The sequence below is a fragment of the Triticum aestivum genome, chromosome 5B, assembly GCF_018294505.1.
Source record: "Triticum aestivum cultivar Chinese Spring chromosome 5B, IWGSC CS RefSeq v2.1, whole genome shotgun sequence".
In the NCBI taxonomy this organism is placed as follows: Eukaryota; Viridiplantae; Streptophyta; class Magnoliopsida; order Poales; family Poaceae; genus Triticum; species Triticum aestivum.
This window is the reverse complement of record NC_057807.1, coordinates 431,765,875-431,780,220: the sequence shown is the minus strand read 5'-3', so window position 1 is coordinate 431,780,220 and position 14,346 is coordinate 431,765,875. Positions and strand designations below refer to the sequence as shown.

Sequence of the window (14,346 nt, the reverse complement as noted above, 5' to 3'; positions counted from 1 at the left end):
TGCTTGTGAACCATGCCTTATGGGCAAGATGACTAAAGACTCCGTTCTCCGGAACAATAGAGCTAGCAACTGACTTATTGGAAATAATACATACCGATGTATGTGATCCGATGAGTGCTGAGCCTCGCGACAAGTATCATTATTTTCTGACCTTCACAGATGATTTGAGTAGATATGGGTATATCTACTTAATGAAACATAAGTCTGAAACGTTTGAAAAGTTCAAAGAATTTCAGAGTGAAGTTAAAAATCATCGTAACAAGAAAATAAAATTTCTACGATCTGATCGTGGAGGAGAATATTTGAGTTACGAGTTTGGTCTACATTTGAAACAATGCGGAATAGTTTCGCAACTCACGCCACCTGGAACACCATAGCGTAATGGTGTGTCCGAACGTCATAACCGTACTTTATTGGATATTGTACAATCTATGATGTTTCTTACCGATTTACCACTATCGTTTTGGGATCATGCATTGAAGACAGCTACATTCACGTTATAAAGGGGCACCACCTAAGTCCGTTGAGACGACACAATATGAACTGTGGTTTGGCAAGAAACCAAAGTTGTCATTTCTTAAAGTTTGGGGTTGCGATGCTTATGTGAAAAAGTTTCATCCTGATAAGCTCAAACCCAAATCGGAGAAATGTGTCTTCATAGGATACCCAAAGGAGAAAGTTGGGTACACCTTCTATCACAGATCCGAAGGCAAGACATTCATTGCTAAGAATGGATCCTTTCTAGAGAAGGAGTTTCTCTCAAAAGAAGTGAGTGGGAGGAAAGTAGAACTTGATAAGGTAATTGTACCTTCTCCCTTATTGGAAAGTAGTTCATCACAGAAATCTGTTCCTGTGACTACTACACCAATTAGTGAGGAAGCTAATGATGATGATCATGTAACTTCAGATCAAGTTACTACCGAATCTCGTAGGTAAACCAGAGTAAGATCCGCACCAGAGTGGTATGGCAATCCTGTTCTGGAAGTCATGCTACTAGATCATGATGAACCTACGAACTATGAAGAAGCGATGGTGAGCCCAGATTCCGCAAAATGGCTTGAGGCCATGAAATCTGAGATGAGATCCATGTATGAGAACAAAGTATGGACTTTGGTTGACTTGCCCGATGATCGGCAAGCCACTGAGATTAAATGGATTTTTAAGAGGAAGACAGACACTGATAGTAGTGTTACTATCTACAAAGCTAGACTTGTCGAAAAAGGTTTTTGACAAAGTTCAAGGTGTTGACTATGATGAGATTTTCTCACTCGTATGGATGCTTAAAGTCTGTCCGAATCATGTTAGCAATTGCCGCATTTTATGAAATCTGGCAAATGGATAACAAAACTGCAATCCTTAATGGATTTAGTAAAAAAGAGTTGTATATGATGCAGCCAGAAGGTTTTGTCAATCCTAAAGGTGTTAACAAAATGTACAAGCTCCAGCGATCCATCTATGGACTGGTGCAAGCATCTCGGAGTTGGAATATATGCTTTGATGAGTTGATCAAAGCATATAGTTTTATACAGACTTGCGGTGAAGCCTGTATTTACAAGAAAGTGAGTGGGAGCACTACGGCATTTCTGATAAGTATATGTGAATGACATATTGTTGATCGGAAATAATGTAGAATTATTCTGCAAAGCATAAAGGAGTGTTTGAAAGGAGTTTTTTCAAAGAAAGACCTCGGTGAAGCTGCTTACATATTGAGCATCAAGATCTATTGAGATAGATCAAGACGCTTGATAAGTTTTTCAATAAGTACATACCTTGTCAAGATTTTGAAATAGTTCAAAATGGAACAGTCAAAGAAAGAGTTCTTGCCTGTGTTACAAGGTATGAAATTGAGTAAGACTCAAAACTCGACCACGGCAGAAGATAGAAAGAGAATGGAAGTCATTCCCTATGCCTCAGCCATAGGTTCTATAAAGTATGCCATGCTGTGTACCAGATCTATTGTATACCCTACACTGTGTTAAGCAAGGGAGTACAATAGTGATCTAAGAGTAGATCACTGGATAGCGGTCAAAATTATCCTTAGTGGAATAAGGAAATATTTCTCGATTATGGAGGTGACAAAAGGTTCGTCGTAAAAAGTTACGTCGATGCAAGTTTTGACACAGATCCAGATGACTCTAAGTCTCAATCTGGATACATATTGAAAGTGGGAGCAATTAGCTAGAGTAGCTCCGTGCAAAGCATTGTAGACATAGAATATTTGCAAAATACATACGACTCTGTAATATGACAGACCCGTTGACTAAACTTCTCTCACGAGCAAAACATGATCATACCTTAGTACTCTTTGGGTGTTAATCACATAGCGATGTGAACTAGATTATTGACTCTAGTAAACCCTTTGGGTGTTGATCACATGACGATGTGAACTATGGGTATTAATCACATACAGATGTGAATATTGGTGTTAAATCACATGATGATGTGAACTAGATTATTGACTCTAGTGCAAGTGGGAGACTGAAGGAAATATGCCCTAGAGGCAATAATAAAGTTATTATTTATTTCCTTATATCATGATAAATGTTTATTATTCATGCTAGAATTGTATTAACCGGAAACATAATACATGTGTGAATACATAGACAAACATAGTGTCACTAGTATGCCTCTACTTGACTAGCTCGTTTATCAAAGATGGTTATGTTTCCTAACCATGGACAAAAGAGTTGTCATTTGATTAACAAGATCACATCATTAGGGGAATGATGTGATTGACTTGACCCATTCTGTTAGCTTAGCACTTGATCGTTTAGTATATTGCTATTGCTTTCTTCATGACTTATACATGTTCCTGTAACTATGAGATTATGCAACTCCCATTTACCGGAGGAACACTTTAGGTGCTACCAAACGTCACAATGTAACTGGGTGATTATAAAGGAGTACTACAGGTGTCTCCAAAGGTACATGTTGGGTTGGCGTATTTCGAGATTAGGTTTTGTCACTCCGATTGTCGGAGAGGTATCTCTGGGCCCTCTCGGTAATGCACATCACTATAAGCCTTGCAAGCAATGTGACTAATGAGTTAGTTGCAAGATGATGTATTACGGAACGAGTAAAGAGACTTGCCAGTAACGAGATTGATCTAGGTATTGGATACCGACGATCGAATCTCGGGCAAGTAACATACCGATGACAAAGGGAACAACGTATGTTGTTATGCGGTTTGACCGATAAAGATCTTCGTAGAATATGTAGGAGCCAATATGGGCATCCAGGTTCCGCTATTGGTTATTGCCGAGAATAGTTCTCGGTCATGTCTACATTGTTCTCGAACCCGTAGGGTCCGCACGCTTAAGGTTTCGATGACAGTTATATTATGAGTTTATGAGTTTTGATGTACCGAAGGAGTTCGGAGTCCCGGATGAGATCGGGGACATGACGAGGAGTCTCAAAATGGCCGAGACGTAAAGATCGATATATTGGACGACTATATTCGGACTTCGGAAAGGTTCCGAGTGATTCGGGTATTTTTCGGAGTACCGGAGAGTTACGGGAATTCGCCGGGGAGTATATGAGCCTTATTGGGCCATACGGGAATAGAGGAGAGAGGCCAAAAGGAAGGAGGCCTGCGCCCCCCCTCTGGTCCGAATTGGACAAGGGGGGCAGCCCACTTTTCCTTCTCCCTCTCCTCCTCTTTCCTTGCCCAACAAGGAAAGGAGGAGTCCTACTCCTCCTCTTTCCTTCTCCAACAAGGAAAGGAGGAGTCCTACTCCCGGTGGGAGTAGGACTCCCCCCTTGGTGCGCCTCCTCCATAGGCCGGCCACCTGCCCCCCCCCCCTTGCTCCTATATATATGGGGGCAGGGGGCACCCCAAAGACACAACAACAATTGATCCTTGAGATCTATTAGCCGTGTGCGGTGCCCCCCTCCACCATAGTCCTCCTCGATAATATTGTAGCGGTGCTTAGGCGAAGCCCTGCGACGATAGAACATCAAGATTGTCACCACGCCGTCGTGCTGACAGAACTCTCCCTCGACACTCGGCTGGATCAGAGTTCGAGGGACGTCATCGAGCTGAACGTGTGCTAGAACTCGGAGGTGCCGTAGTTTCGGTGCTTGATCGGTCGGATCGTGAAGACGTACGACTACATCAACCGCGTTGTCATAACGCTTCCGCTTACGGTCTACGAGGGTACGTGGACAACACTCTCCCCTCTCGTTGCTATGCATCACTATGATCTTGCGTGTGCGTAGGATTTTTTTTTGAAATTACTACGTTCCCCAACACCCCGATGGTCAATGGTTTATTCTTAATGAATCTCGAACGTAATGTTACACATATTCATAGTGTGAATACCAAAAGATGTAAAGTTGATAACGATAGTCCCACATACTTGTGGCACTACCGTCTTGGTCACATTGGTGTCAAGCGTATGAAGAAGCTCCATGATGATGGACTTTTAGAGTCTCTGGATTATGAATCATTTGACACATGCGAACCATGCCTCATGGGCAAAATGACCAAGACCCCGTTCTCCGGAACAATGGAGCGAGCAACCAACTTATTGAAACTCATACATACTGATGTGTGTGGTCCAATGAGCGTTGAGGCTCGCGGAGGATATCATTATATTCTCACTCTCCCTGATGACTTGAGTAGATATGGGTATGTCTACTTGATGAAACACAAGTCTGAGACCTTTGAAAAGTTCAAGGAATTTTAGAATGAAGTAGAGAATCAACGTGACCAAAAAATAAAATTCTTATGATCGGATCGTGAAGGAGAATATTTAAGTCACGAATTTGGTACACACTTAAGAAAATGTGGAATCATTTCACAACTCACGCCGCCTGGAACACCTCAGCGTAACAGTGTGTCCGAACGTCGTAATCGCACTCTATTGGATATGGTGTGATCTATGATGTCTCTTACCGATTTACCGCTATCATTTTGGGGATACGCTCTAGAGACAGCTACATTCACTTTAAATAGGGCACCGTCTAAATCCGTTGAGACGACACCGTATGAATTATGGTTTGGGAAGAAACCTAAGTTGTTGTTTCTAAAAGTTTGGGGATGCGATGCTTATGTCAAGAAACTTCAACCTGAAAAGCTCGAACCCAAGTCGAAAAAATGCGTCTTCATAGGATACCCTAAGGAAACCATTGGGTATACCTTCTACTTAAGATCCGAGGGCAAGATCTTTGTTGCCAAGAACGGATCCTTTCTGGAAAAAGAGTTTCTCTCGAAAGGAGTAAGTGGGAGGAAAGTAGAACTCGATGAAGTACTACCTCTTGAACCGGAAAGTAGTGCAGCTCAGGAAAACGTTCCTGTGGTGCCTACACCGACTGGAGAGGAAATTAATGATGATGATCAAGGTACTTCTGATCAAGTTGCTACTGAACTTCGTAGGTCCACAAGGACACGTTCCACACCAGAGTGGTATGGCAACCCTGTCCTGGAAATCATGTTGTTAGACAACGGTGAACCTTCAAACTATGAAGAAGCGATGGCGGGCCCAGATTCCAACAAATGGCTAGAAGCCATGCAATCCGAGATAGAATCCATGTATGAAAACAAAGTATGAACTTTGACTGACTTGCCCGATGATCGGCGAGCGATAGAAAACAAATGGATCTTTAAGAAGAAGACGGACGCGGATGGTAATGTCACCATCTATAAAGCTCGACTTGTTGCTAAGGGTTATCGGCAAGTTCAAGGGATTGACTACGATGAGACTTTCTCTCCCGTAGCGAAGCTTAAGTCCGTCCGAATCATGTTAGCAATTGCCGCATACTATGATTATGAGATATGGCAGATGGACGTCAACGACATTCCTTAACGGTTATCTTAAGGAAGAGTTGTATATGATGCAGCCGGAAGGTTTTGTCGATCCTAAGAATGCTAACAAAGTGTGCAAGCTCCAGCGATCCATTTATGGGCTGGTGCAAGCATCTCGGAGTTGGAACATTCGCTTTGATGAGATGATCAAAGCGTTTGGGTATATGCAGACTTATGGAGAAGTCTGCGTTTACAAGAAAGTGAGTGGGAGCTCTGTAGCATTTCTCATATTATATGTACATGACATACTTTTTATGGGAAATGATATAGAATTCTTGGACAGCATTAAGGCCTACTTGAATAAGTGTTTTTCAATGAAGGACCTTGGAGAAGCTGCTTACATATTAGGCATCAAGATCTATAGGCATAGATCGAGACGCCTCATAGGTCTTTCACAAAGCACATACCTTGATAAGATTTTGAAGAAGTTCAAAATGGATCAGTCTAAGAAAGGGTTCTTGCCTGTACTGCAAGGTGTGAGATTGAGCTCGGCTCAATGCTCGACCACGGCAAAAGATAAAGAAGAGATGAGCGTCATCCCCTATGTCTCAGCCATAGGATCTATTATGTATGCCATGCTGTGTACCGGACCTGATGTAAACCTTGCCGTAAGTTTGGTAGGAAGGTACCAAAGTAATCCCGGCAAGGAACACTGGACAGCGGTCAAGAATATCCTGAAGTACCTGAAAAGGACAAAGGACATGTTTCTCGTTTATGGAGGTGACGAAGAGCTCGCCGTAAAGGGTTACGTTGACGCTAGCTTCGACACAGATCTAGATGACTCTAAGTCACAAACCGGATACGTGTATATGTTGAATGGTGGAGCAGTAAGCTGGTGTAGCTGCAAGCAGAGCGTCGTGGCGGGATCTACATGTGAAGCGGAGTACATGGCAGCCTCGGAGGCAGCGCATGAAGCAATTTGGGTGAAGGAGTTCATCACCGACCTAGGAGTCATACCCAATGCGTCGGGGCCGATCAAACTCTTCTCTGACAACACTGGAGCTATTGCCCTTGCCAAGGAGCCCAGGTTTCACAAGAAGACCAGGCACATCAAGCGTCGCTTCAACTCCATCCGCGAAAATGTTCAAGATGGAGACATAGATATTTGCAAAGTACATACGAATCTGAATGTCGCAGATCCGTTGACTAAACCTCTCTCACGAGCAAAACATGATCAACACTAGAACTCTATGGGTGTTCGATTCATCACAATGTAACTAGATTATTGACTCTAGTGCAAGTGGGAGACTGTTGGAAATATGCCCTAGAGGCAATAATAAAAGGATTATTATTATATTTCCTTGTTCATGATAATTGTCTTTTATTCATGCTATAATTATATTATCCGGAAATCGTAATACACGTGTGAATACATAGACCACAATACGCCCCTAGTAAGCCTCTAGTTGACTAGCTCGTTGGTCAACAGATAGTCATGGTTTCCTGACTATGGACATTAGATGTCATTGACAACGGGATCACATCATTAGGAGAATGATGTGATGGACAAGACCCAATCCTAAGCATAGCACAAGATCGTGTAGTTCGTTTTGCTAGAGCTTTTCCAGTGTCAAGTATCTCTTCCTTAGACCATGAGATCGTGTAACTCCTGGATACCGTAGGAGTGCTTTGGGTGTACCAAACGTCACAACGTAACTGGGTGACTATAAAGGTGCACTACAGGTATCTCCGAAAGAGTATGTTGGGTTGACACAGATCGAGACTGGGATTTGTCACTCCGTATTATGGAGAGGTATCGCTGGGCCCACTCGGTAGTGCATCATCATAATGAGCTCAAAGTGACCAAGTTGTGGTCACGGGATCATGCATTACGGTACGAGTAAAGTGACTTGCCGGTAACGAGACTGAACGAGGTATTGGGATACCGACGATCGAGTCTCGGGCAAGTAACATACCGTCTGACAAAAGAAATAGTATACGGGGTTGCTTGAATCCTCGACATCGTGGTTCATCCGATGAGATCATCGAGGAGTATGTGGGAGCCAACATGGGTATCCAGATCCCGCTGTTGGTTATTGACCGGAGAGCCGTCTCGGTCATGTTTGCATGTCTCCCGAACCCGTAGGGTCTACACACTTAAGGTTCAGTGACGCTAGGGTTGTATGAATATGAGTATTCGGCAAACCGAATGTTGTTCGGAGTCCCGGATGAGATCCGAGACGTCACGAGGAGTTCCGAAATGGTCCGGAGGTAAAGAAAACTATATAGGAAGTGCTGTTCCGGCCATCGGGTAAGTTTCGGGCTCACCCGGTATTGTACCGGGACCACCGGAAGGGTCCCGGGGGTCCACCGGGTGGGGCCACCTATCCCGGAGGGCCCCGTGGGCTGAAGTGGGAGGGGAACCAGCCCCTAGTGGGCTGCTGCGCCCGCCCTTGGGCCCCCCTGCGCCTAGGGTTGGAAACCCTAGGTGGGGGGGGGGGGGGGCGCACCACTTGCCTTGGGGGGCACTCCACCCTCCTGGCCGCCGCCCCCTTGGGAGATTGCATCTCCCAGGGCCAGCGCCCCCCTGGGGGCCTATACAAAGGTGGGCAGGGGGGAGGGCAGCCGCACCCTTGTGTCTTGGCGCCTCCCTCCCCTGCTACACCTCGTCCTCCTCCCGCAGCAGCTTGGCGAAGCCCTGCCGGAGTTCTGCTGCATCCACCACCATGCCGTCGTGCTGCTGGATCATCATCAACCTCTCTTTCCCCCTTGCTGGATCAAGACGGAGGAGACGTCACGCTGACCGTACGTGTGTTGAACGCGGAGGTGCCGTCCGTTCGGCGCTAGGATCTCCGGTGATAGGATCACGACGAGAACGACTACTTCAACCCCGTTCTTTTGAACGCTTCCGCTCGCGATCTACAAAGTGGTATGTAGATGCATCTCCCCTTTCACTCGTTGCTTAGATGAACTCATAGATGGATCTTGGTGAAACCGTAGGAAAATTTTTAATTTTCTGCAACGTTCCCCAACAAGCATGAGATCTCTCTTGATCCCACTTGGTAAATATTGTACGCATTGTGTGCTGGTCCACTTGAATCACTCTTTGTGCTTAGTCTTGATGAACATTAAATCTTAGCTCCTCACTTCATTAAGATGATGTCTTGATGGTAAACAGGAATGTTCACACAATCTTCTTCTTCAAGTCATGCTTGCAATAGGCTCAACGCTCACATGACCAATCTTTGGATAACTCCACGAATAACACCTTGATCAACACATAATCTCCTTCTTATAGCCTTGAAACCAACAAATGGTCTTCAAGTCATGTTTATGGACAAACCCTTCAAATATCACTCAAGGCAACCATTAGTCCATAGGGATCATCATCAATTACCAAAATCAAACATGGGGCGCGAGGCTCTTTTAAGGTGTCATATGTGCATGTTAAGAAAATAGAGATAGTGAAGATGAACTATTTAGGTATATAGGATTTGCCTTCAAATCCATCGCAGGTCCAATAATCGATAACGACGGTCTCATTCTGATAAAGCGATGTCATGATCCATAGATCAACTACTGGTTCTTCAAGTAATGCTTGAAACAACACCAAACCAGAACGATCAACCTGAACCAATGCGTTAGTGAACTGTTAATAACCTATGGTCAACTTATCGTGCTCCCTCAATCGAAAATCGACCTCGTAAAGTGGGGTCCATGCTTTGATTGCGCATAGCATAGGTGCCATATTGCTTCGCGAGGACTCCTTGAACTGAAAACAAAATTGATTGTGTACAAGTAAACGCTGCTTTGACCGGGGGACCGGAAAATCTGCCCTTAGGCTGGTCACAGTGGGGAGGAACTTAGGAGTAACATCACACACTCCAATACAACTTTGCTTATGTGGCACGTATTTAATGAAGAGAGAGGTGCTTGTGGTAACTAGCTAAGTTACAGAAATATCACACACTCCAAGAAACAATGAGTCTATAACCTAATAAATACATCGTTGCATGACACTACATAGATGTTCCTAACCACTATGGAGGTAGTAACATAGTCTAGGGAAGTGTGTAAGTTACTAGCTTACTCCCTCCGTCCACGAATAAGTGTCCATCTAGCTTTTGTGCTAAATCAAAGTTCTAAAACTTTGACTAATTTTATAGAAAAAAGTAGCAGGATTTATGGCACTAAATTATTATCAGTAGATCCATTTTGAAATGTACTTTCATAATATACTAATTTGATGTCATGTATGTTACTAGTCTTTTCTATATAGTTGGTCAAAATTTTAAAGCTTTGACTTGGGACAAAAGGTAGAAGTACACTTATTCACGGACGGAGGAGTATGTTCTTGCCCATTGTGACCAGCCTTATTCGGGATGGTTCGTCCACGTCGTTTTTCAGCGAGTGTGCTCAGTTTTCTTCCTCCTTGACTTCATCCTGCAACGTGAGTGGATGCACCGGTGCTCCCGATGAGTGATCTGCCGCAAAAACACGAGGATAAACGTAGTACTCCCTCCGATCCTTTTTACTCTGCATATTAGGTTTGTCTGAAGTCAATCTCATCCAACTTTGACCAAGTTTATATAAAAAAATTATAGACATTCACATAACAACACCAATATCATTAGATTTATCTTGAAATATATTTTCATATTATATTTATTAAATATTATAGATGCTAATAATTTTTAATATAAATCTGGTCAAACTTAGCAAAGTTTGACTTTCGGCAAAATCAATGTGCAGTGTAAAAAGGATCAGAGGGAGTATGACTACGAGAAGAAAGATCATTCCAGCCCCGAAACGTGGCACCAAACCACAGCGCGCATCGGAGGATGCAGAGGCGCACAAGGAAAAGTCCAGGTCAATGCTCCCCTTTCCCCCACAGCCAAGCCAACAAACAGCCGGCCGTCCCGTGCCATCCTATCACCGGGCCCCAATCCCGCCCCGCCCCGCCGGATATTTTTGACGGCTCAGAGCCAGCCCACGAGACGCCCGCCCGCCCGACCCGCCCACACCGCCGCGCCGCACCTCACCTACCCGTACCTCCCTCCCCGCTGCGCTGCACCGAGCGGCCCGTCTGGCCGCCTCCGCTTTCTATATAACGTCCGGCCGGAGTCCTCGCGAGTTGTCCGTCTCCTCCCCTGCAACTAGTACGCTGCCACGCAGGAGCAGAGCAGAATCCGGTAGCCAGATCGAACGCCCCGCCCTCTCTCCCTCCATCCCTCGCCCCCTTCCGAGCGCGTCGCTATGGCGCCGCCCCGCGTCGGCCTGCTCCTCGCCCTCGCCGCGTGCCTCGCGTTCGCGGGCGCCGACGCGGCCGTCAAGGAGCTCAGGGTCGGGTACTACGCGCAGACGTGCCCCCGCGCGGAGGAGATCGTGCGGCGCGTCATGACCCGCGCGCTCGCGCGCGAGGCCCGCAGCGTCGCCTCCGTCATGCGCCTCCAGTTCCACGACTGCTTCGTCAACGTGAGTCGTCTCTGCCTTCTAAAACATGCGCGATCGATCCCCGCCTCGCAGCGGGCGCTCTGCTTGCTGCCGCCGCGTCGTGGTCTCAGTCTCAGGTCTCTGATCGGTTTCGGCTGCTATTTTACTAATTGTGCCAGGGATGCGACGGGTCGGTGCTGATGGACGCGACGCCGACGATGGCGGGGGAGAAGGAGGCGCTCTCCAACATCAACTCCCTCCGCTCCTTCGAGGTCGTGGACGAGGTCAAGAGCGCCCTGGAGGAGCAGTGCCCCGGCGTCGTCTCCTGCGCCGACATCATCATCATGGCCGCCCGCGACGCCGTCCTGCTGGTACGTACGCCGCCTTCTTCCCCATCCCCGGGCTGCTCGGGGAACCCGTGCCGTGCCGTCCCCCGCAGTCGCGGCGCAGATTCTCCCTTGCTTTTCGTCGTTCACGAGACGAGACGGGGACGATGCCGATGCGCATGGGGGTTCCATTGTTCCATTCCACTGCCTGGCGTTTCCTGTGCAATTAATTGCTCCCGCGGCCGACCTGCCGGCGTTTTCGGTTCCAGAATCCAGAGGCCGGTCTTTCAAAATGGAATAGGGGGAAGAAACTGAGCGAAACCTGGGGTCAAAATTGCCTTAATTAATTTCCTTTTTGTCCGCTAGTATAGGAGTACTTCAGTGCAGTGCGTATCAGTGCTGTGCCATTAATTTTTGGCAATTCTGTTTGGTGCTTGGCTGGCAACACTAGTCACCGTCGTCGCAAGCCGCCTATCTGTGGTCAGCGTCTCTCGCACGCACCGTCTTTTTCCTGCACATCCACTTCGTTGGAAGCTCCTACACTATTGACGGCAAACGGGCGATGGAGAATCGCTTACCTTCGCACTGACTTTTATTCCGGTAACAACTTGCAGTAGTAGTGTTAAAATAGCAACCAAGAAACGCAAAATTAGTTTCTGCCAAAAGTTTGTAGGCAGCATGTTCATTGTTTTTGGGATAGCTTACCATTCATGCCGAAATGGTTCGTAGGCAGCATGTTAATGTTCTCCTTTTAATGTTTTCTAAAATGGTGAATCGGAAATGTTTCCAAAGAAAATCGGCCGGATGCGCCCTCGTTTGACAGGGACGGGCGCATGGGCACCCCTTGCTCCCCGTAACCACCACACTGAACCAGAATCGGGAGGGAATGGCGTCAGCGTCACCCCCCGCGTCCATCCTGCTGTGCCCGCCCGCCCGCACACCGGCACACGACACCTCGGTAGGCGCATTTAACGAGGCCGGAAACGGCCAGGCGAGGTGGCCTAGCCTGCGGAAGGGCCGACGGCCCCAGCTACAGGTATAGTAACCCTGGACGTCCCTGTGCCGACAGGCGTATCCCGTCCGGTGCTGTCAAACCGGTCCCTGCGCCAAGAGTAGGATAGCATGGGGCTGGGCCTCGTGCGTAGCTGCTCCACGCGAGATCCTTTGCCTCCTCTGTCTCTCACGCACGTTCTGTCGGATCAGAATCAGACGATAATGCTGCCGCTCCTGTAATGGGGATCGTTTTAGTAGTTCGCCTCCTCCCTTGTTGTTTTGCGCGCGTGTCGCTATGCCAGCCATTCGTACTTCTCATCGAGATTCATCCGGCCATCCGGGTGTTTGATTGGTTCAGGCCATGGAGCTAGTATTTGTTTTCAGCGTATTTTAGCTCTGTTCCCACTTTGCCGTAGTTACGTTCTCGGTAGCATAGAGTTGGTAGAGGGATCGATTCATCGAGTACAGTAAGCAGCTGAATTGCTTGAAATAAAAGAGCGCTGCACCATTTACTAATGGGTCTTGATTTCATTATTTTAGCACCAATTAAACAAATTAAACTTGTTTCAGAAAATGAAAATTGCAGGAGTGTTTTTTTGACGGAAAAAGAAACTCTTGCAATTTTCATTTTGTGAAACAAATTTAATTGCAGGAGTTAACATCTTAACTTGGCAAGTTTTGATTGATAATTACTCCACAATACAACAACAACACAACAGATTAAATATTTTGACTTGGTTTGACTCTGAATTGTTTATTTCCTCTCTCACAGACTGGTGGACCCAACTGGGACGTGAGGCTCGGGCGGGAGGACAGTCTGACGGCGAGCCAGGAGGACTCGGACAACATCATGCCGAGCCCGCGCGCCAACGCGAGCGCGCTCATCCGCCTCTTCGCCGGCTACAAGCTCACCGTCACCGACCTCGTCGCGCTCTCCGGCTCGCACTCCGTCGGCGAGGCCCGCTGCTTCTCCATCGTCTTCCGCCTCTACAACCAGTCGGGCTCCGGCCGCCCCGACCCCCACATGGACCCGGCCTACCGCCAGGCGCTCGACGCGCTCTGCCCCCTCACCGGCGACCAGAACGTCACCGGCGGCCTGGACGCCACCCCGGTCGTCTTCGACAACCAGTACTTCAAGGACCTGGTCCACCTCCGCGGGTTCCTGAACTCCGACCAGACGCTCTTCTCCGACAACGACGGGACCCGGCGGGTGGTGACGCAGTTCAGCCAGAACCAGGACGCCTTCTTCAGGGCCTTCATCGAGGGGATGGTCAAGCTGGGCGAGCTCCAGAACCCCAGGAAGGGGGAGGTCCGGCGCAACTGCCGCGTCGCCAACGGGGGGCGGCCGCCGCTGGAAAAGCAGGTCGCGCCGTTCCGGGTGCTGGACTTCTGAACCTGGTTCTACGGTAGGCCTGTAGGTGTCTCACGGGAGCTCTGGTGCGGGAGCGAACGATATGTTTGACATAGGTTTGATCGTGTCGCAGTTCTGTGCCTACCCAAGAATGGTTTCAGGTCTGGCTACTGCTTATTGCTAATTGTTGATGAATAATAGAGAAATCGATGCCTCTGGTACTTTGATTGCCAAAGGCTGCATTAAGGTTTGCTTCTTTGTTGATTCTCCGAAGATTAGCTGGCTATAGTGCAAGATGCTTAGGGAGACGGTTACAAAAACAAATAATGATTTTAAGAATCAATATCATTGAGAGTCATAGAACTAGTGTTCAATGTTCACTTTGGTATTAGAACCTTAAAAATATAGAATTGCAGTCGGTGAACTTGACTTAAGCGTATGGCCCAATGTCACTGAGTGATGGCGGTTGGGCGATGCTTTTTTGCACAAAAGACCCT

The 14,346-nt window shown here is 47.2% G+C and overlaps 1 protein-coding gene across 1 annotated transcript; it reads left to right on the top strand.

The window, feature by feature from the left end:
* Window positions 1-10,751: 10,751 nt before the first annotated feature.
* On the top strand, window positions 10,752-14,095 carry LOC123112275 (peroxidase 17). Its single transcript, XM_044533224.1, has 3 exons — window positions 10,752-11,221; window positions 11,359-11,550; window positions 13,271-14,095. Exons 1-3 carry the CDS (start codon window positions 11,003-11,005, stop codon window positions 13,889-13,891), a joined length of 1,032 nt encoding a protein of 343 aa, XP_044389159.1. The 5' UTR covers window positions 10,752-11,002; the 3' UTR covers window positions 13,892-14,095.
* The last annotated feature ends 251 nt before the right edge of the window (window positions 14,096-14,346 follow it).